The sequence below is a fragment of the Marmota marmota genome, unplaced genomic scaffold (assembly GCF_001458135.2).
Source record: "Marmota marmota marmota unplaced genomic scaffold, marMar, whole genome shotgun sequence".
Taxonomy (NCBI): Eukaryota; Metazoa; Chordata; class Mammalia; order Rodentia; family Sciuridae; genus Marmota; species Marmota marmota.
Window position 1 is genome coordinate 937,857 of NW_025999924.1, and position 23,151 is coordinate 961,007.

Consider the following 23,151-nt stretch of genomic DNA (forward strand, 5'->3'; position numbering starts at 1 on the left):
TTAAAGTATATGGAAGGATATGAATAGATTATATGCAAATACTATATTATTTTACATAAGATACTTGAGCCTTATACATCCACAAGGGTCCTGGATAATCCCCCCTGGATACCAAACTATTATGTGATAAGTTACACTCAGTAAATAAAGACAATTTAATCATTTAAAGATCCCAAAAGCTTGAGAATGACCCTCACATCATTTAAACCAATTCCACATCATTTTTTTCCAGTCAGGTGCACATGAATAAATTAGTTCTTACATCTTATTTTAGTATTTCTTAAAATTATGGCTTTTCAGGCATTTTCAGGGTATATAATAAAATATATAGCTAGAGTATGTGAAATACAGAAATAACAGAGCAATTTTTTCTTGCTTAGGAAAACAGTGTAATAATCAATAATCTGCTTACTCAGATGATTTGAAAAAATAACAAAACCACAGTGGCTTAAAATTATTTCTCTTGTATCATTATGAACTCAAACTACAGGTCAAAAATTAAATGTCTGTACAAAGCCAAAACAAAATTTTCAATTCCCAAAGCACAACTAATTGAAATCTTATAACATTCATTTGGTTAGCTTCAATAATAAATATTAGATTGAATGTGAACAGGTTTCCAATTTCTATTTGTCCAGTTTTTATTAGTATTTTTCTGTTGAGTATTTTATATTCCCATTTTTTAGATAACTATCCCATCATAATAGGGTATGGGTCTTAAATTCTCCTCTATAAGTGATGGTTTTATATATTTATATTAAGTTTTTATCTCCATGGTCCTGAGAGAAGAATAGGTAGGCAGAAACACAAACAAAAATTTCAAATGAATTTTTAAGAAGTTTTGCGAGCTAAAATTGATAACGGAACAGGTTTTCATAGTAGCAGGCCCAAGAAAGGAAAAAAATCATATTAGAATTTTCTTTGACCTAACATGACCATTATTATACTAATTACAAATCACACATAATTAATACTTGAAGTTGTTTTTGCACTACTGTATCTTAAACATAAGAAGTTCAATGAAATTAGGGTAATTTAAGAAAATAAGCAAGTTTGGGGGCACTAAAAGTTATAACCAAATAAAATACTCTCTTAACTGTGTGTCTCTGCTTTTATCACTCAATAGGATTAAGCAAAGAACAGCAGTTTATTGAAAGAGTCAAAGATTTATCCTGATTTATGAGTCTTACTGCAGAATTTCTGTGGCCTCAGAGACTATAAAAAGTGGTTAACATTTACATTAAAATTAGCCACCCCCTTTAGATATTTTCCAGGACCTAGACTACAAACACTCTTGCTACCTAATTCTTTCTACACAGTGTATCTCTGCATGAACATGGAAAAGCATATTAACAAACTTAGGTCAACTATTCCTGCAATTACCTGGATTTTTTATATTAAAGAATGTGTGTCTGTGCGTGCATCATAAATGTTGTAGATTGTCAAATACAAGCTATACAATAAATAATTACAAGATAATCACAAAGATATACTTTCAGGACAAACTAAAATAATCAACTATTCTATTATTAAAGGTATATGAAAAAGTGCTTGCAGTTTGGGAATGAATTACTGAGAAGTCCTATATGTCACATAGCTCAGACCAAAATGAGGGCAATGTGCTCTAGAAAACAGTACATAATTATGGGACTTGGACAAATATGAAGACACTGATATCAACAACTGGTAAGAAACTACTCATCAATGAAGCAAAAGATGACAGCTTTAAAGTTTAAAAAAAAAGTCTAAAAGTTTAAGCAGGAGACAATAGTTTTAAAGTTTAAAAAAACTGGTAAGAAGCTTTTGAATATAATGACAAGATAAATATCTCTCTAAAGTAATATTTTACATTATTTAAAAATTGTGAAATTAAGGTAACAACTTCATATAACAGAAATTTGCCCCCAAAGCTTATTAATTTTCTAATAGGGAAAATGGGTGATCATCTTGTAGTTAGACCTGCCTTTTAGAAGTTTTCTGGCAAATTCCTCCTATATACTGCAAGCACATTCGATACTCTTTCTCTGGGGTCTGGAAACCTAAGTACATCTGTATGCTCTCTCATCCACTATTGGTATCTCACAAATATCTCAAACTCAAGATCTCCAACACCAAACTACGAGTGCCTCCCCAACAAAAACCAAACAGAAAATCAAACCAGGCCCTCCTTTCAACTTTCCTTATCCGAGTAATGAACATCCCTAATGACCTAGGCAATCAAGCCAAAAACCTGAAATTCATTTTTTTTCTTCTCATTCATCCAAAATTCGATTCATCATCAAATTCTGCCAAATTGACCTCTGAATTTTTTTTTGTTTGTTTGTTTCTATTTCTCCATATTCCTACTACTATCACTGTTGTAACAAGCCAATTCAGTCTCAGGTTTGAACTCCGACATAACTTCCAAATTGGGAACCTTCCACTCATGGCTTCCTCTAAAACATTCTCTAGAGAGTAGACCACAGAGCTCTTCTGTGAAATCTGAATACATCTTTCTCTTGCCTTCAATAACTTTCCCTTACATTTTTTTAAATAGATATTTTTTAGTTGCGGATGGACACAATTATCTTACTTATTTATATGTGGTGCTGATGATGAAACCCAGGGCCTCATGCGTACTAGGTGAGCGCTCTACCACTGAGGCACAACCCCAACTCCAGCTTTTCCTTACATTTTAAAATCGAAACCTCTAAGGGTAGTTTAGTCATTCCTGCCTGATCTGGCTCCTGCTAAGCTCTCTCTGACCTTGTCTAATCTCACTGCTACTCAGCTTTGCCAGCTCTTTTCCACATACACTTTCTGCTTCCGGGCTTTCACAGGGGCTTTCCATCTACTGAGAATTCTACTGCCCGAATTTACCTTGTTAGTTGTATTTACAACTAACTATATGTGGGTATGGTCCTGATTCTAGATGTTGTCTAAGGAGGCTTTCAGAGATACAAAATTTTATCTAATAACACGAAATAAGAGATTTATTATTAGGTTAATTAAGAATAGGGGTTTTGAAAGCCATAATAAAACGAAATTAGACCATAAAAAAGGTTTGCTCTTCAGTGCCTCAAAGAAAATGTGAATTTAGGTATTAAGCTAGGGAAAAAAAAATATCGTAGATAGTACCTAGCAAAAAGCAACAGTTTTTCCAAAGACACTGGCCCAAACTAAGAACAGGCTAGGGCTGATGTACATGTACTGGAAACTCAATAGGCAGGGAAGGTAATGGAACCGACAGGGGTAAAACTTAAGACAACATGTATATGATGTCCCCACGTTACTCAGGCAAGAAAAGCATTTCCTACTAAAATATAGAATCCTCTACTGTATCACATGATACCTTAAACCAGTCAGAAGCGATGAAGCAAGGAACATCTAGGTTAGCAGCAGGTACACCTATACATTCCTCTCATTCACACTGCCGTCACCAAATTTCTCTATTAACCTACAAGCCTTTTCACCTTGTGCAGCCACACAAGCCTACCAGCTCCAGCTAACTGGTGACCAGAAATAGAGGCACTTTAAAAAAGCAAAAAATATTATGCTCAAAATAGTGTAATAGGAAAAATGTAGATACATCACCTTGTTGCTATTGTTTTCATAACTGTGAAGTCATTAAGGAACTAGATAATAATTTGAGAAAAGTGATTCATATTTCTCCATAGGTACATCCAGTAACAGAAAAAGACAAATATTTTTATAAGAAATGAAATGGGGGCTGGGGATGTGGCTCAAGCGGTAGCGCGCTCGCCTGGCATGCGTGCGGCCTGGGTTCGATCCTCAGCACCACATACAAACAAAGATGTTGGTTGTGTCCGCCGAAAACTAAAAAAATAAATTAATTAATTAAAAAAAAAAAAAAGAAATGAAATGGATCAACCGCAGAACCTTCGTGGAGACATTCTTGGTCAGTATTAATGTAGGATGGTAAAACCCTCTAATTATTGTTGTTAAATGTTTTGAAATGTATTTGATTTTTTGAAAAGTGATGATAAATGTTTTAAAATAAAATGTATTTGAAATTGAGAAAATTTTTGACACTTTGAATGATCCTATTGTTACTGAATGTAAAAAGATATCATTTGCAAAATAAATGTACAGATGGGGGGGGAAATGAAATGGATCTCTTGAGAGAAAAAAAAGTAACTTCAGTGGGAGATGGGTATAAAGTCTAATGGCAAGCAGAACAGCCTTCTGTTTTACTGTACATACCTCACTCTGCTTCCTCTTAGCGAAGGAGCACATCACAAGTTCATATGTATGGCCTATATTCAGTGACAGAGGTAAGTAAAGGAGCTGGATCCTTGTAACAAGGTCCAAATAGGACATGGGAAAGTACGTGAAGGAACAACTTGGTAGGGAGTCCCAAAGTTACTTTTCAGCAGCTCAAAAGTCCCCTAAGGCCCAGTGTGGTAGCACAGGCCTATAATCCCAGTGGCTCAACAGGTTTACTGAAAGCCAGTCTCAGCAAAGTGGTGAGGCACTAAGCAACTTTGAGACCTTGTCTCAAAATGGGGATGGGGGGATGTGGTTCAATGGCTAAGTGGTTCTTTAGTTCAATCGCTGGTCTCCACCCCACCCCCTAAGAAAAAAGGCCCCCTAAGTTTTCTTCTCCCATATTTGCATAATAAAGACATATAAAAGATCTTCCTGTTATTTGTTGCTGTGTGGTTGAGTAAAAATGTCCTTCCTACTCACATGTTGGTCCACCTTTACTTCAAAACGTAAGTATTTAGAAGTTTATATATGTAACTCATAAGCTCAAGAAATGTCTACTTCTATGTTATATTGAATGTTTATCTCTTGGACTTGAGTGGTGGCTACACAGGTGTATCTGTTTCTAAATGGGACTTACGGAAGTTAAAAAGTTATTTCTCTATTCTATTACTACTACTTCTAGTACTGGGAGGATTCCCCCAAACCAAAAATACAGGGCAACAGGAAAAAGAATAAAAATCAATTATAGATTTAAAAGACCCAGATGGCTATAAGGCAGTATTAATCATCAAGTAACTTGAAACTTTAAATATAAATAAGAAAGTTCAGAACTCTGAGTGAAAAGTTAGGTACAACAAAGAGGTACACATACAATCTCTTTCCCTGTAAATTCTACACAATTTCCTCACTCTCTCACAGTGTCTCCCCTTACCTCTCTCCACCACCTAGTCTTCAGCTATCAAATACTGGCAATCAGAAGACCATGAGATACCCTGGTCTTCTTTCCCTCCATCACCTGTGATCATCTTCTATTTCTTGGTCATTCCTGTTGAAGTTCCTATCTCACACCACTGAAGCCCTCACCAACAATTATTGCCAAATGGTTCTGATAGGAAGATGTTACAAGTTCTCAGTTACTCCAGAAGTAAAAGATGGTTTTTTGAAATTCCACAAAAAATTATGTTACTACATACATTTTAATTTGTGCTGTAAATAAATGGCAGTGAGTTCTATCCTTGTCATTTGTTACATGGGAAAAAGACTGCCTGAAATTTTTACCACCATTTATAATAATCAATGGGAAAAATGTATTCTGTATTTTAAAAAATCCTTTTGAAACACAATTATTTTGTTTGTTTATTTATTTACTTGGTGCCGGGGATTGAACCCAGGGGTGGAAATTACACAACCAAAAATTACACAACCATTGAGCCACATCCTCAGCCCATTTTTACTTTTGAGACATTTTTACATTTATAAGTTGCTGAAGCTGGCCTAGAACTAGAGATCCTCCTGCCTCAGCCCCCTGATCTGCTGGGATTACAGGCATATGTAATTGTGCCCCAGACTGAAATAAAATCACTTGAAATTACAGCCTGTATATTCCTGGAAGCTCTAATTTAAATAAATAGGTGGTAGAGATAAGAACTTGTAATAAATGGTAGAGAAATACAGACATCTAAAGAGGAGTAAGCTTTTTTGCCTACATTCCCCCCAGAACAGGGGTTGAATCCAGCAGTGCTCTACCATTGAGTTGTAGCCCCAGCCCTTTTACTTTGAGACAGGGTCTCCTGCCAAGTTGCCAAGGCTGGGCTCAAACTTGCTATTCTCCTGCCTTAGGCTCCCTAGTCACTGGGATTACAGACATGGACCACCACACCAGCCAAGAAGGGTAAGCTTCTCTAACTATATTAATTTAGATTCTTATTTGGTTTTAACTTAGCTGATTTTTTTTTTTTTTTTAACCAGGGATTGAATCCAGGGACACTCAACCATTGAGCCACACCCCCAGCCCTTTTTATTTGGAGACAGGGACTCACTAAAGTGCTAAGGCTGACTTTGGACTTGCAATTCTTTTGCTTCAGCCTCCTGAATTGCTTGGATTACAGGCATGTGCCACCAAACCTGGCATAGCTGCTCAAATCTTGAAGCAGTAAAATACAGAAATCATAACACAAAAATTCCACAAATAACTTCAACTACCTCTTCAATTTTTAAACTGAAAATATCAAACAATGGTAAAATGTGAACTAGCTACTATTTTAGAAAGAGATTACGTGCTGTCAAAGTATGAAATGAACATTGAATGAATATCACTGGGTATAATTACAGCTCCACATATAAATTATTATTAATACAATTAGAGTTTTTTAGCTTAGTCTAAATTAAATGCTATATATAAAAAACAAAAATGGATAAATTTACTGAATAACCCTCTTTAATTTGAAAATTTTAAGATCAAGATAAATACTTTGTTATATGGATTTTCCCTGACATCAAATAGCCAGCTATGTTGTTCCTGAACATCTTTAATAAGAGGATATGATTTAAGTAATAAGGAATGGGGGGGGCACAGAGAGGGTTTTTACCTTTCACTTTATATGCTTTGGTATTATTTGAATTTGTTCCCAATAAACATCACTTTTAGTAATTAAATGAAAAATAAGTTAGGTGCAGTGGTACACACCTGTAATCCCAGCAACTCAGGAGATAGAGGCAGGAGGATTGCAAATTCAATGCCAGCCTCAGCAACTTAGTGAGACCCTGTCTCAATAAAAAGTAAACAGGGCTTGGGATGTAGTTCAGTGGTATTGCACCCTGGTTTCTATCACTAGCAATGGAGAAAAAAACTGGAATTGTAGGAGCTGGGAGAATATAACAAAGAAAAGAAATATATCATTAAAAAATAGTTTTCAAGCTGAAATTTAAAAAAAATCACTTTCTTTTACAAAGAAACAAACAAACAAAAAGATTTAAAATAAATTTACATTTTCTGCTGAAATTACAAATAAGGGCAAAGCTGTAAGTTAGGGAGAGAACAGCACAACAATGTTTTGAAAATATTCTGGAGTCAGAGATGGTCAGTGTTTCCAATTTCTAATGCACCTGAAAACCATCGCTCAGCTTCTGTTTTTCTCTGAATATCTTAATGCAGTGGCTCTCAACAACTGGTCCTCAGACTAGCAACATCAAAAAACTTGTTAAATTGCAATCTCACATGCCCACTCTACACCTACCAAAACAGGAACTCTGGAAGGGGCCAGGGTGCGGCAAGTAGTAAACTGTGCTTTAACAAGGCTTAAGGGTGATGTTGAGAGCCAATGTCTTCAGGTACATTGGACAACAAAACACCCACCTTCTTATAATTATTTCCATTTCACAATATAAACTAAAATCATCACTTAGTTTAGGCACTTCTAGATTCACACTGATTTCATATGGATGGTATTAACTTTTAATAACAAAAAATAAAAATTGGACAAAAGAAGAACAACAATCATTTAAGATATGCTTAAGAAGAAATTTTGTAAGTGCCTATTTGTCATTCAGATCACTAATAGTAAATGTGGGCACTTACTATATGCTTAATATACCACAGAGTACTACATAAGTATAAATTATGCTAACAGAGAAAAAGATTACATTAAGTGAATGACTTCAATTACCATCTACATTAAAGATTCTCAATTGGGGCTAATGTTCCTGGGAACTCTTTATTATCTTCTACAAAGCCTTATTTTTCCCCACTTACCTGTCTCTCAAAATCATGGTCTAAGTGGTTGTGGTTACTGTAAAGCGTGTATCATTTCCTTTCAGTATACTGGATGATGGCACTACTAGCCTTTACCAAATATACCTATATCCTGAACTTCTGCTTGCTAGATATTTCCACTTAGCCATTTAATATGAACCTAATCTATCTACAACTAATTATCTTGTTCCACCTGTATCTTCATTGCCCTTGTTTCCTTAGCTCAGTAAAAGGAGCAAAAAATAGCCTAAGCCAAATGTCTAACAGCTTTGGCTTTTCCCTCATCCACCACTCTCAATAATTGCCAAGGCAGATTATTTCACATCCAAAGTTCTCCATCTATCTATCCATCCTTGCTGCCACTATATTGATCTAGGCCTCCAGCACCTTTACCCCGGATTAATGATTTAGATTCTGTCTTCACTGTTTAAAATGCTCAATGGCTCCCAATTGACCTCAGAATAAAATATTAAAATAGCCTGTATCATTTGATCTCTCTCCCCCACAGATCTTATCCTCCATGCATTCAACTCTAACTGCATTGAATTTTAGTTCCTTAAAAGCACCATTCTTCCTCTTTCTTTACTTCAGACTCAGTGTTATTTAGCTCTCTTTACTCACCTAATTTCTATTTATTCTTCATGATCCAGTTTTTTGGGAGTTTTTTTGTTTGTTTTGGTACCAGAGATTGAACTCGGGGAACTTGACCACTGAGCCACATCTCCAGCCCTATTTTGTATTTTATTTGGCGCCTCACTTTTGTTGAGGCTGGCTTTGACCTTGCATTCCCTCTGTCTCAGCCTCCCAAGCCACTGAGATTACAGGTGTGTGACACTACATCTAGCTCATGATCCAGTTTTGTTGATGCATTTCTCAAAAAGCCATCTCTAATCTTCACATATTAAATCTAATAACATTCTTCAAGTACAATACTTACCATATTATACAATAACTATGCACATTTCCTTTTTTTAAAAAATAGCTTTTTAAATTGTCAATAGACAATTATTTTATTTATAAAATTATAAAATTATTTTATTTATTTATAAGTGGTGCTGAGAATCGAATCCAGTGCCTCACACATGCTAGGCAGGTGCTCTACCACTGAGTCACCACCCCAGACCACTATTCACATTCTCTAGATTTCAAGCTCTACCAGGAATAGAAACCATGTTGTTTTTTTTTTCATAATTATAATCCTAGCACCTACGCAGCAATATAGTATGAAATTAAAAACATCAGCTATAGTCAGACCGAAAGAGTATCACAAACTGTGAAAGCCTGGAACAATTACTTAAACTCTCTCTGCCTATTGTTTCCTTACCTGCAATATGGACAGTATAACCTTCTAAGATTGTTTATAGCGTAAACACAGTATGTGAAGTAGTTAACATAGTGCTTGGTGCACAGAAATGTCAGCTACTAACATTACTTTGTACAGTATCTATCAAAGAAAATATCTGCTGAATAAATACACTATTCACAATGATTAAAATTACATATTTTAATAACACTAAACTCATATAATTCATATTTCCAAATAAAGCATATAATTCTATAAAGAGTTCGGTTTTATTTTTTTATTTTTTTAAATATTTATTTCTTAGTTGTAGTCAGACACAATATCTTTATTTTATTTATTTTATTTTTATGTGGTGCTTAGGATCGAACCCAGGGCCTCGCATGTGCTAGGTGAGCGCTCTACCACTGAGCCACAATCCCAGCCCCCGTGTGACACTGTCATTTTCTTATTGCCAAAATTTAGCTGAGTTATAAAGTAGAATGTTCAAAGAGAATGACCTGTGCCTCACTTTCAGGAACAATTTGTTTATGAAGTTGAATCTGCTCTAAAGCAGGGCTTTCTGGAGAACTGGGGGAGGTATTACAAACTGGGGCACTTACATTATACCTTGCTGACTGATAAAAGCTATAATATTCAAGTCTATTTTCCTCTGAATTTTCTGGTGCCTTTAGTTTTTGTTTAAATTGAACAACTTTGTAGATCAAAAAAATGATTAAAACACAAGCTAAGATAAAAAAAGTTAGCAGAATGTCAAAAGCCTCATTCAACTTCTCAACTTCTTGGGTACAAATTAGAGATGTCTTTCCTGACACTGAAGCAGTATCAATCTGTAGAGCACTGTTTTGTTCCAAGTTCAAGTTAACAGAAGAAGTAAGTTGTATTTGCACAGGCAGCACTGCAGTGGTCTCTAAAGGATTAGCAAAGGTATTTTCTTGAAAAAACCTATTGGCAGGTGAAGTACGAATTCGTTCCCAGAAAGTAACGCTCTCAGTCTCAATGTTTTCCAAATGTTTCCCATTTGTGGATACTTTATGCCAGGCCATCATTAATGCAGTGGTCTTGTGATGAACATGAAGAGGTTTTACAGCCCAAAGTCTGGATACATTTGTTGAAGACGGAATGCAATTTGTAATGTCAGTCCATTTAATGTAACGCAATGCTCTGCCACGCATGGATGGGGGATTCTGACAATAGATGTTTAGGGTAATGGAGGAAGATGCTAGCCAGTCTCGAAGGCCCAAAAGTGTGCAGTTACATTCCCAAGGATTAGAATTTGCCTGAAGATGAGTCAGTGAAGACAATGGCATAAAGACCCTTGGATGTATGTCTGTAAGATTATTAAAGGACAGATTAAGGATCTTCAAAGATGCTCCCATGTTTTCAAATGTATCATTATCAATGCTGATTAATCTGTTTCTATCTAACTTAAGATAAATTAAATTCTTTAACAAGCTAAATGTGCCAGAATTTAAATTTTGTAAATAATTATGACTTAAGATCAAATATTTAAGATTATTAATTCCATTAAACCCATTCCTAGCAACATTTTTAATGCTTGAATTTTTCAGGAGGAGATACTCCAAGTTGTTAAGTCCTTTAAATGCAAAGGGCTGTATTGCTTCAATGGGGTTATGAGACAAAGAAAGTCTTTTAAGACTCTTAAGTATTTCAAAAGCATTTGATGGTACTTTCGTTAAATTATTACTTTCTAGATATAAACAATCAAGGTTTCCAAGATGTTGAAAGCCTGAATCTGATATCCTCACTATTTTATTGTTTGATAAGTGAAGTATCCGCAGAGCAGCCATCCCAACAAAGGTAGCACTCCCGAGGACAGTGAGGTGATTCCTCTGTAGATTTAAATACTGAACTGAAATAAGATCATTAAACACTCCTCTAGGAACAAAAGATACTTGATTAGACTGTAAATGTAAACTACGAAGATTTGAAAGTCCCTTAAATATTCCTGGATCTAAGTGTTTTATTAAATTATTATTTAGATATAGAAAACAAAGACTTCCCAATTGAACAAAGGCTTTTGGATACACATACAGAATGCTAGAATTATCCAAATACAATGCTACAAGAGAATGAAGTCCTGTTAACTCACTTTCTCTTATATGAGATATATTATTTCCAGTCAGATACAGAAAAGCTGTACTTTCAGGAAAATTCTTAGGAATACTTGAAAGGCCTAAGTTACGGCAGTTTATTTGTCTCCCAGTGCAGAGCCGACAAACAGATGAACATCCAAGTATCTCTTTACAAAATAATAATACAAGATAACAGGTAACAAGCAGAAATAGTTGTAGGCAAGGCAGAGAAAACTGTAATCCACACATAGCCCTGTTCTTGATTTTTCTGTTCATATCAGAATTGGCTATAAAAAGAGAAGGTGAAACTGTAAATCATCAGAGTTCTTAAAATAAAAGTTTTGTAATACTAAAACTTTTGTACTCTAATTAGGATCAACCACCAATACTATGATATTCAGATTCTTACTATGGGTGACAGTGTAAAATCATAAATGTTTAGAATATGTTCTAGAATAATTAACACCTCCAAGCCATTAACCTACTTTTTGACAAAATGATAATTCAAGTTTAATGAACTGTAAAATGTTTGCTGAGTTAATGTAAAATAATACAACTGATCCTAACAAAGGTGACAAATGATGTAGAGAACACAGTCTTGAATACATGTCCCTTTATCAAATTTAAAGTCCAACAGCAAATAAATTATAATGAAAATACATTATAGAACAAACTCTTTAAAGTACAATTTTTCACAAACTAAATTATCTTTCATTCAGCTAAAGGCTATATTTAAATAAATAAATATTTATATTTAAATAAAAATATTTATATTTAAGTAAATCTTACCAAGAACAGGAAATTCACGTTATTAACACTCAGCTGAGTCAAGTAACGGTTCTTTTTAAATCTGAGGAGCGACATTTCTAAACTCCATTTCTTTCTGTGCCATTGCTGACCTCCAGCCCTCCACTTTTTTTTAAAAGTCACAGTTTGCTCAGGAAACACCACTCTTAACATTGGTTCCTCTACAGTCAGTGTGTAAAACAGAGGTTGCCATGGATACAGGAAACTGAGAGACAGGAAGTAATTTTATCTGTGTTTCAAAAGTATTGTTGAAAGGAAATCTCAGGAACTTATTTTTCAGAATGCATTTAGAGTTTTTCTAATGTATACATGTAAAATCCTCCCATAATTTAAAAATAAGAATTTTTTTAAAAAGGGTGATTTGCCAAACTTTAGATATTCAGATTCTAAATATCAATAGGCTCCAGCTATCAACAACAGATAATCATTAGTGGAAAAAACAAGTTGAAGTAAGAAGTAAATGAGGTAATGATTCTTAGAATTTTTTTTAAATATGTAAAATATTTTTATACTTTTATTTATTTGTTTCAATTTGTTATACACGTATACATTTTTTAATACTCAGCATACTGAAGATTTCAACTTTATGCCCTAATCCTTTAAAATCAACAGGTAAAACCAAAAATTTAGAATAGTGAGTACGAGTGCTGTTACATTATATCTGTGCTCTTTTTCTAATTTTTCAAAACATTTTTGTGTGCAAAAAAACACTCTGCCAATTAGTACCTTAATATATTAAGGCATATGCAATGGGTTCCAAGAGGGATACCAAATTACTGACATAGGTTATATTCACAAGACAAGACACAGTGTGAAAGAGTGAAGGACTTCACCTTACATATATCTAAATTAGTATGAATCTTTCAGAACAAAATAAATCTGTCTCTAATGTAACTTTTAAGGTTAAGATTTATACTCCTGAGCAGGGTGCAGTGATGCATGCCTATACTCCCAACTACTCTGAAGGCTGAGTCAGGAGTCTCTCAAGTTCAAGGCAAGACTGGGCAACTTAGCAAGATCCTGTCTCAAAATAAGACTGGGGATATATGTAGCTCAGTGATAGAGCACCCCTGAAGTCAATCTCTAGTACCATTAAAAAAAAAAAAAGTATATATTTACAGAACTGAATAGAAATTGTTTATATATGATTTAATTATAAATTTTTTAAAAAGCTGATTGTTTAGGTTTTCTAATTCTGACTTTTATGAATATTACTAATATTCTTCAGGATGGGGGTGTAGTTTAGTGGGAGATCCTTTGATTAGCATGCACAACAGCAGAAAAAACAAAACAAAATACTGTCACAGTACACTTAAAATATCAGTGTAGCTCTCTTGATATTAAAACAGCTTCATTTTACAACCAGATATTTAAATCTTTAGATAATGAGTTATTTTTATATTAAATATTTGATACAATACCCAGGGATCTACCTTTCTGTAACTACAAAAAAATCAGAGATACATACTGGATGACAGATCTTAATCAAAATCATTTACAATTCTCACAACTATCCTTTGTGGCTGGCTATTATTACTGCTATTTTATTAACAAAGAAACTATAAAACACTGGATGCAGCGGTAAACACCTGTAATACCATTTACTCAAGAAGACGAAGCAAGAGGATTATCATTTACCAAGACCTTGTCTCAAAATAAAAATAAAAAAATTAAAAAGGGCTGGGGATGTAGATTAGTAGGAGAGTATCCCAGGATTCAATTCCACCCTCAGTACCACTCTCCCCCCACCGTACTCTCCCCAAAAAGAAAAATGAAAACAACACAACGAGTAACAGAAAAGATGAATTAGAGGCAGGGGCTACGTTTCTCAAGTCCATTTTGTTTAGTATTTTCAGTAAAATACAAAGTAGAATAAAGAAAGCATTGTCCATGGATTTTTAATTGCATCACATACCTCGAAGAGGGAAAATATCAGAGAAAAGATCCATTAAAATAAAAATAAAATGTAAAGGAGGAAAACCACAAAATACTAAGATCAGAATAATAATTCCATCTTCTACTCCAGAAGTTTCCAAAGCAGACAAAAAACACTCAGATCTTTGTGTGTGTGTGTGTGTGTGTGTATGTATGTATGTATGTGTGTGTGTATGTATGTATGTGTGTGTGTATATATATATACATATAAAATATGTAATATATATCACATATAATTTTTAGATAATTATATTAAAGGAAAAGACAGAATAAAATAAATCTTGCATTTCTCAGATTCTAAAAAATGAAAAAAACTGAAGTGATTGCAACACAGTGACTGTGTCTAAATAGTACACAATAACTTTCAGATTGATTTATTAAAAATTTCAACATCCAGCAAAACGAAGTTTATCTCTTCCTTCATCTAGGAGTTCATTCATCTGCTCTCAGAGACAAGTGATCATGACTAAAGAAGACCAGAAATCAACAGAGAAAAATGAAGGAATTTGAGACCTCCTCATTTTCCTTGCTATGATCATAGTGGCAAAACTGGCCAATTAAATTTTAGATTAGTACTCAAGTTTACTGATTTCCTCTCACACTTACTGGAAGGTAGATTTCCCTGAGCTTTGACTGTGTATTATTATTTCACAGCAAACCACAGTCTTATGAGTTTTAAATTCTTTAACATGTTTTGTTAAATCTTCATATGATTTCCACTGTGTGATAAAACTCTCCAATCTCAATTTTGATATTTTGATTTTGCTCTGTAATTAGCAAATCAAAATGGTTTCCCATAACCCTTTTTATTCCTACCGATATACATACACTACCTGCCTAAACAGGTTTCCCCCTATTTACATCCACGAAATCGACCCATTGAATTGTTTTGCTCTCATGCCTGCTACTAAACCATCTTTTACAGACTTTTGTCTTCAGTCTCATGCTTCAGGTATCAATACACATTTATTTCTTTTCCATTTAGATTCTGCCCTTATAAGAAAGAGATTGAATAAATAAAAAAAGAACTATCCTATTATCATCTTTTAAATATATATCATCTACTTGTATATAGATACACAGCATCTACTATGGTGTGGATAAATACCCTCCAAAGGGCCCTGGGTTAACAAATTAGTCCCCAGTTTAATGCTATTGAGAGGTGGGATCTAGTGGGAGGTCTTAAGTCACTGAAGGCATGTCATTGGAGGGGACTATGGTATGCTGGTCACTTCCTCTCTCTTTTGCTTTGGATCATGAGGTGAGGGTTTCTAACACTATGTGTTCCCACCTGTGCTATTATCCACCATCATCTAAGTTTTGCTGAGAGAGTTTGTAATTTCAGATCTGAACTATACTAGAATTGCCCTTTCCTGCATGTACTTTCCATATTAATGGTTCTTATTTATGCCTATATTACCAATTTCCAGTTTATCACGATCCTTACAGTTTTAAATAAGAGAGAAAGAGACGGTGACAGAGAAAAGGATGGGGAGGGAAGTGGAGGAACAAAAAAGGAAATGTTGACAAGTTTAAGAGATGACTTAGTAAGTCCATGACAGAGTAAATCTCTAGAAACTATGGATAACCTTTGTGAAACTGATTATTTTCTTGTCTCAAAAGACAGTATTATGAAATGGATAAAGCTATATGAATGAAGGTCATGTTGAATAAAGGGAATAGCATATTGAAGTAAAGAGAAAAGATCTGGGAATCCGTCAGCATTTTGAGGATGACCCTTCTCTAACAAATAGCTATTGCTAAAGAGAAGCCCTACAATGATATGGGCTGCTGCTCAATAGACCATGAACTTCCTGTTAGCAAAGTATCTAAATGGAAGCTGAATGAACATCCAGAGATAATGTGGAAGGAAAATTCATCACCAAGTAAAAGTTAATCTAAATAACACCTAAGACAATATTGAATGTCTAATAGCTAGTGCTAAAAAGCATCTAATAAAAACTTGCCAGAAGTATTTATAAACAACTACAAAGCCTTCCAGGGCTCCAAACAATAACATCTATCAGGCTTGAGAGTGATCAGATTTACAACTGTGGGAAAAGAATTCTACAAACATGCCTTTTTGTAACTGGAAATTGGTAACAAATTCTTAAAACCCATTCTGCTAACTTTTTCATACCTGGCTTATCTTGTATCTATACAACTTGGATCTGCTAAAGAAGCAATCATTTATCTCTGCTATTTTGGCAGGCAAAAAAAAAAAAAAAAGCATCAAACAGCCTTTTTCATTCCAAAGCCAGTAATCAATAATCAATCCCTTATACATATCACAAATTTCTACTGTGTATTATAAAACAGCCTCCTACACATTCAGAAAAATTCCACATATAAAATCCTACAACTCTCCACCTGAAAAAGGAATATACAGTCAGAAAGAGTTAATGGAGCAGAGAAAGCAGATAAGGAGAATATAAGATTGATTCCTTTTGCTACTGCTGGATCAGACATAGGTTAATTTAACAACTAAGTTGTTCTGTGGCTTGAAAAGAGTTCTCAATATTTTTCAGGTATATTTGGTTCTTTGGTCTGTGGGTTCTGTATTCATATATTCAACCAACTACAGATTATAAAAACATTCCGAAAAAAAAATTTTCAGAAAATTCTGCTAAGCAAAAATTTTTTTGAATATGACACACACTAAGCACCATGCTGAATTCACAGGAATGAAATGATGTGCAGGCACTCTGCTATAGCCCCCCACCATTTCACAGGCCCTCAGTTTCTCTCCAGCACTTGCTATTTGTGCATGATTTGCCTTATGACCATATATGTACTACATAGTCAGGGTATGATGTTTGCATCTGTACCAAACATGTTAAGACTTTTTTACATTGTCATTATTTCTTAAACAATATAGCATAACAACTATTTACAGAGCAGTTACATTATATTCATCATCATAAATAACCTAGAAATGACTTAAAGTACACAAGAGGATGTATATAGGTCACATGCAAATATTACACTATTTTATATAGGTTTAGGACTTGAGCATCTATGGATTTTGGTATCTGGGGGACTATTGTTACCAATCCCCCAGGGATACCGAGATGACTATATTATCTCTGTAATTCTTATAGCAGCCCATGAGGTAGGGTACAATTATTACACCTGTTTCATAGATCCAAGCATCGTTAAAATAAACAATTCCAAATTCTTTGTTTTTAATCAAATCCCTAAGGACAAAATTCCACACATAACAGAAAACAATCAAAAATTGCAATATTAGCTGACTTTGAGAGGATCTAAAAGATAATCTTTTAGATTATCTATTAAAAGGCACTGCTTTTAGATGTGAGGAAAGCACTGAGAATGTACCCCAAATTCATAAGCATTTTCTAAGTAGTGAGGACAGTAGACTGAAGACATAAATAAAGCAACAGAATTGTCTTAAGATGCTAGAGTACACTGAATAATAATCGATCCTAAAGGTGAAGTGAAATGTGTCCTTAATGCATAGCACGATGATCCAGCATATTACAGCAACTAAAAAATACTGAGGTTTGGTATATTCGAATGTTGGGGTTGATATTAGAATAGGAAGCAGGTAGTATTGTAGTTCTGCTGTGTATTTCAAAGGTATAGAAAATTAAAACCAAAATGAACTGCAAAAGAATTACATTTAACATTATAACTACTCTGATAAATACAGCACGAAAGCAATTAAAGTAAGGTCCACAGAGATCTGAAAGTTACCACTAATCCTTTAATACCACTGGCATAAATCTTTTGAATCCTTTCTGAATAATAAGGTAAAATTTCCTTTGTTGTCTCTGCCACCAAACCTCTCTGCTTTCTTCTCTTCTTTACCCATGAAAATGGGGCAGAGGTAGACTAAAATACTTGGATCTAAAATGTCTAGAATTTAGATTTGCAAAGATAGTTTTTGAGAGTGCAGTATTAGTCTTTTGGCTTTTCCAAGTATCAATATACAGAATCCTTACAAATGTAATCCTTAAATGGAAACTTTACACAAAATGACCACAGGAGGAAAACAGTGCATCTGTGTCTGCGCATGAAGTGATTTCACTGAAAAATTCGGTCAGAACAGAGAAACCTGTAACATACCACAAATTCCACTCCTACAGAATAACAGATTATTCCTACCTTTATAACTGCTACATCCAGGAGAGGAATTCTATTTGCCAGGACATATACAGAGTATTTCAGTGTCCCTATGAAAATGACACTGCCATGCAGCAAAGCCAGTCTAATACTGCAGAAAGAACACTGGGTACTACTTTAAGTAAACAAACTTCCTTTGGAAGAATCCATCAATATATAAAACAAATAGAAAATGCATGCATTTCCCTTCTTACAGTACAAAATGATATAGTAATACCAATGGCTACTGTAACATTAATAAAAGCAACTAAATCCATTGAGTTCTTAATATGGATTATATAAAAGCAATAAACAAAAGAATCTAACCTCTATGAATTGTTAGTATGAATTATCAATACCAATTAAAATCCTATAAAAGATGTATAGTCAAAGAAACAGATATAACGCTCATTCAGAATCATAGGTGAAAAAAGATGGAAGATTTAAACTTAAGAACAGTAGGATTTTTAACACTGAGGCATATACTTACGATTTCATGGCACCCAAAACAATCAATAAATAAACAATAATCTATCAACTAATAATTAAAAGCCTCTGTGTCAAGTAAACTTCCCAAAGATGAGTAATAATATAGCAGAATCACTTAAAAGATGTTTCTACCACCTTGAGTGCTAAGGTTTGGTTATGGTGTGTCTCCCCCAAAGGTTCACATGTAGGACACCTGGTCTTCGTAGGGTGATGCTAAACAGTGGTAAAAGTTTTAAAGAGGTGTGATCTAATGTGATCATTAGGATGCTGCCCTTGGAAAAGATTAACATACTTCTTAAGGAACCCTGGTTAATTCCCATGAGAACAAGTTGTTATAAAAAAGAGTAAACCTGGGGGTGGGGTGGGGCTATAGGTCAGTGGCAGAATGCTTGCCTAGCAATTGTGAGGCACTGGTTTCAATCCTTAGCACCACATAAAAATAAACAAAATAAAGCATGCTGTCCATCTATAATTACAACAACAACAAAAAAGAGTAAACCTGGCCCCTGAATCTTTCTGGCTTCTTATCTCATCACGTGGTCTTTTTGGCACATGCTTCCACAACTGTGATGACATCTGCCACAAGGTCTTCACCAGAGGCCAAACAGATGGGGGTGCCAGATCTTGGAATTTCTGCCTATAAAACTGTAAGCTAAACAAATCTCTATTCATTATGAAATCCCTATTCTTTGGTATTTTGTTATACTGACAGAAAATGAACTAAGACAAGGAAATACTACTTCATACCCACTAGCAAGGTTACAATAAAAAATAAGTATTGGCCACAGAATGGAGAAAATGAAACCTTCACAGATTGCTAGTGGGACTATAAAATGACCCTTTGAAAAACAATCTGGAAGTTCTTCAAAAGATTATAAACACAATCATCATCAATACCCAAGAGAAATTAAAACCACATATCTATACACACATACACACACACACACACAAAAAAATCTTGTGTACAAATGTTCATATAGCATTATTAATACCTGCCCTAAAACAGAAACAGCTCAAATGTCCATCATTTGATGAATGGTTGAACAAAATGTGATATATCTATCCAACAGAACATTACTTAGCAATCAAAGAAAACAATGATACATGCTACAATATGGATAAACCTTGAAAACATTATGCTAAGACAAAGAAGCCAGTCTTAAGAGACCACTATTATATGATCCCATTCATATGAAATGTCCAGAATAGGCATATCTATATAAACAGAAAGTAAATTAGAGGTTGCCAGGGGCTGGAGAAAATAAGTAAATGAAAAGTAACTGCTAAAGGGTACATTATTTCTTTTTGGAGTGAAGAATAAATTGTGGCAATGATTGGGCAACTGTAAATATACTAAAAAAACTGGATTAATTTTAAGTGGGTGAATTTACCAAATAAAATGTTACTAAGACTTCTGGGTGTGTCTGTCCATGTGTGTGAGAAAGACATACAAAAATATAAGAGCTAATTTGTACAGTAGAAAAAGTACTAAAATCTTGAGACTAAGGATTTACAGATAAAATATTACAACAGACTCACTGTTTGAAAAGATGAAAATAAAATTCTAGCATATTAAATACTCACTTAGGAAAGGTCATAATAATATAAAATTCACATAAAACATGTTCATAATTAACTGTAAATTATACCAAAATGCTATTCTTTGGAAAATAACTTTTACTTTGATTCTACTAACCTAATGTGTTCAAAATTATAAATACAAAATGACTTTGAAAATCCTTAAGTTATGATGCATTTCTAAATGCTGATAATACATGTTATTTTTAAGATATATGAGAATTATAGAGGAAAATGAGTATCCAATCTAAGCAAGCTTGGTAAATCTGCTACCCAGAAGATTATGATGCAGTTCCTCCTGCAAGCAAGCCATCAGATATAAACATCCAGCTGATTTTTTGCAAATCCTTTTTGAATTATTCAACTACCTTATGTTAAATATTGGTGACTTCCTTGAATCTAGAAAAGTTCTTAGAGCAGTTGGTCTCAAAAAGAACACTTTCATTTGAAATTCTTAGAACTCGATTATATGAAAGTGTTTTTGAAGTTGAAGGATGATTTGCCATTTTAGAGAGCAATTTTTTTTATAAAAAAGTTTGAGTATTATCATTCTCTTCTATAAGTATTAGCTTTTGTTTAATTTATGCCTTTTAAGGAATATTCTTTGGAAAACATTAAACAAAGGCATATATAAATAAAAATCTGTATATTACTTTCATATGAAAATTAGCTGAAGAAAAGATTATTCCCTCTATGTATAAATAAAAGACCTAAAACAATGGAGAGAAATTTGGAAATTATTCCAACAAAAAGGATACTGGAAGCTTCACTGAACAATTAAAAACAAAAGATGGTATCATGCTCAGAAAGTGACAAAGAAGTTGTAACAAGAATAGTGTTCACATAAACATATATCTCAAGTAGTATTCTCATGAAATATGTAAAACAAACATCCTTTTATCAAATTAGATATATTTTTATAACTCCTAATCTGTGCCATTTCTAGCCTCTTCTTAATAATCTCAATACTTTATTTATGCTAGACAAAACTCTTTATTAACTTTAGGGATTTTTCCATTCATTACTTTATTTAACAAACCTTTACAGAGCACTAACTACTGCCAAGGACTGAATTCTGTAACATTTCAATACAAAAAGCCTGAATAATTCTCAAGTTGTTATTTTTTCCTTCCAAGAGAAACAGTAATGAGTTAAAATAGAGATCACTTAAATTTGTTTCCAAAAATTATATCAGACCACTGAATTTCACAGGGAGGCAAGCTTTTGTTTTGTGTATGCTCACCTGGGATGCAATATCAACTGGTAGTTAAAAGCACAAGTCTGGGAATTAAGATGTCCCAGTTCAGATTTGGCCTATGCTTGCTAGATCTCTTACCTTGGAAATGTTACTTAACATTTTTAAGCACTTGTTTGTTTTTGTTAAAAAGGAGATAATCAGCTGAGCTCAGTGGTACCTGCCCATAATCCAAGCTACTTGGGAGTTTGAGGCAGAAGATTGCCAAGTTTGAGGCCAGCCTCAGCAACTGAGCAAAGCAATGTATCAAAATAAAATATAAATAGGGAGGATAGGAAGGGCAGCAGAATAGACAATATAATTGATGTATGTACATTCCATGTATGTATTATATATCAAAATGCATTCTACTGTCATGTATAACTAAAAAAAAATAAATAAAAATTTTAAAAAAAAGAAAAAAAATATAAAAAGGGCTGTGTATATCGGTTGGGAATAAAGCAATCTCTAGTACCACAAAAACAAAACACCACAAAGACAATAAATATTCTTATTTATATGTCCAAATCAACACACTTTGTATTTGCTTTATACAATTGAGAATTTTTACCATGTCTGTAAGTATAGCATAATGACTTCATCTACTTAAGGAGAAAAAAAAAACAACTTGTAAACTTCTCTAGATATTACAAATTAAAAGCCAACAAAATTATTTAATAATACTTTTGAATTACCATACTCTATAACCTGCTTTATAAAGTGACTTTGAAGTACTAGATGTTTAATACAACTCTGTAAAAAGAGGACCTAAAATAAGACTAATTAAATCTGGTCATTAATAAAAAATGGAAATTCATACAAGGATGAAATGAACTGGGAAATAAATATAACCAACTTAACCTAGAGCCCACATTGCTCAAAAACACATGTTCCAGCTGAGATTGGTGGCACACGCCTGTAATCCCATGAAACGAGGAAGCTGAGGTAGGAGGATCACAAGTTCCAGGCCAGCCTCACACAACTTAGCAAGGCCCCAAGCAACTTAGTCAGACCCTATCTCAAAATAAAACAATAAAAAGGGCTGGGAATGTGGCTCAGTGGTTAAACTCCCACTCCCTCACCTCCTTCAATCCCCAATATCCAAAAAAAAAAAAAAAAAAGCCAAAACAAGAACAAAAAAACGTGTTCCATTTTCTCCTTTCTAGATCAGTACTTTTCACATCATTATCTACTGCTAAAATTATCATCTACACTCATAAAAACAATACTGCCCAGAAACACAAGACACTATTGATGGCCGAAAATTTGAGTTTACATTTGATGTTTTTTTTAAAAAAACAATTTTAAGAAAACATTTTCTTACCTATTATCAGATGGCAGAAGAGAAAGCAAAGCCAAAGCTGAAAGCTTTCTTCTTTCAGGCTGCGTAATGTTGTCCATTCGATCAACCCACATTTCAATCATGTTTCCTAAAAGCTGGTCCATCTGAAAAAAGAAAAGGAAAAAAAAAAAAAAGGCAGCATCTCAAAATATTTGAAATTCTATTTACTCATGGATAAGTACTGTTAAAGGCTAAAACTTCCTAAATCTTAGTTAAAGTTCAATTATAGCAAACCACAGAACTGCAATATCTGATTTTGGGGTATGCCTTAACCTGGAAAGGAAT

The 23,151-nt window shown here is 33.9% G+C and overlaps 1 protein-coding gene across 7 annotated transcripts in view; it reads right to left on the minus strand.

Moving 5' to 3' along the window:
- Positions 1 to 23,151, minus strand: part of Ipo11 (importin 11) — a 199,948-nt gene that overhangs the window by 38,809 nt on the left and 137,988 nt on the right. For 6 of the 7 annotated variants that reach the window (XR_007346325.1, XM_015497266.2, XM_048799989.1 and 3 more), the window contains exon 27: positions 22,849 to 22,970. Coding sequence is in view for 6 of the 7 variants with exons in the window: in XM_015497266.2 (XP_015352752.1) it covers positions 22,849 to 22,970 (122 nt within the window). In the remaining variant the exon portion in view is untranslated. Of the gene's footprint in view, positions 1 to 10,395; positions 10,591 to 22,848; positions 22,971 to 23,151 lie in introns of those variants that run through there. The other variant, XM_048799994.1, reaches the window with a different exon arrangement.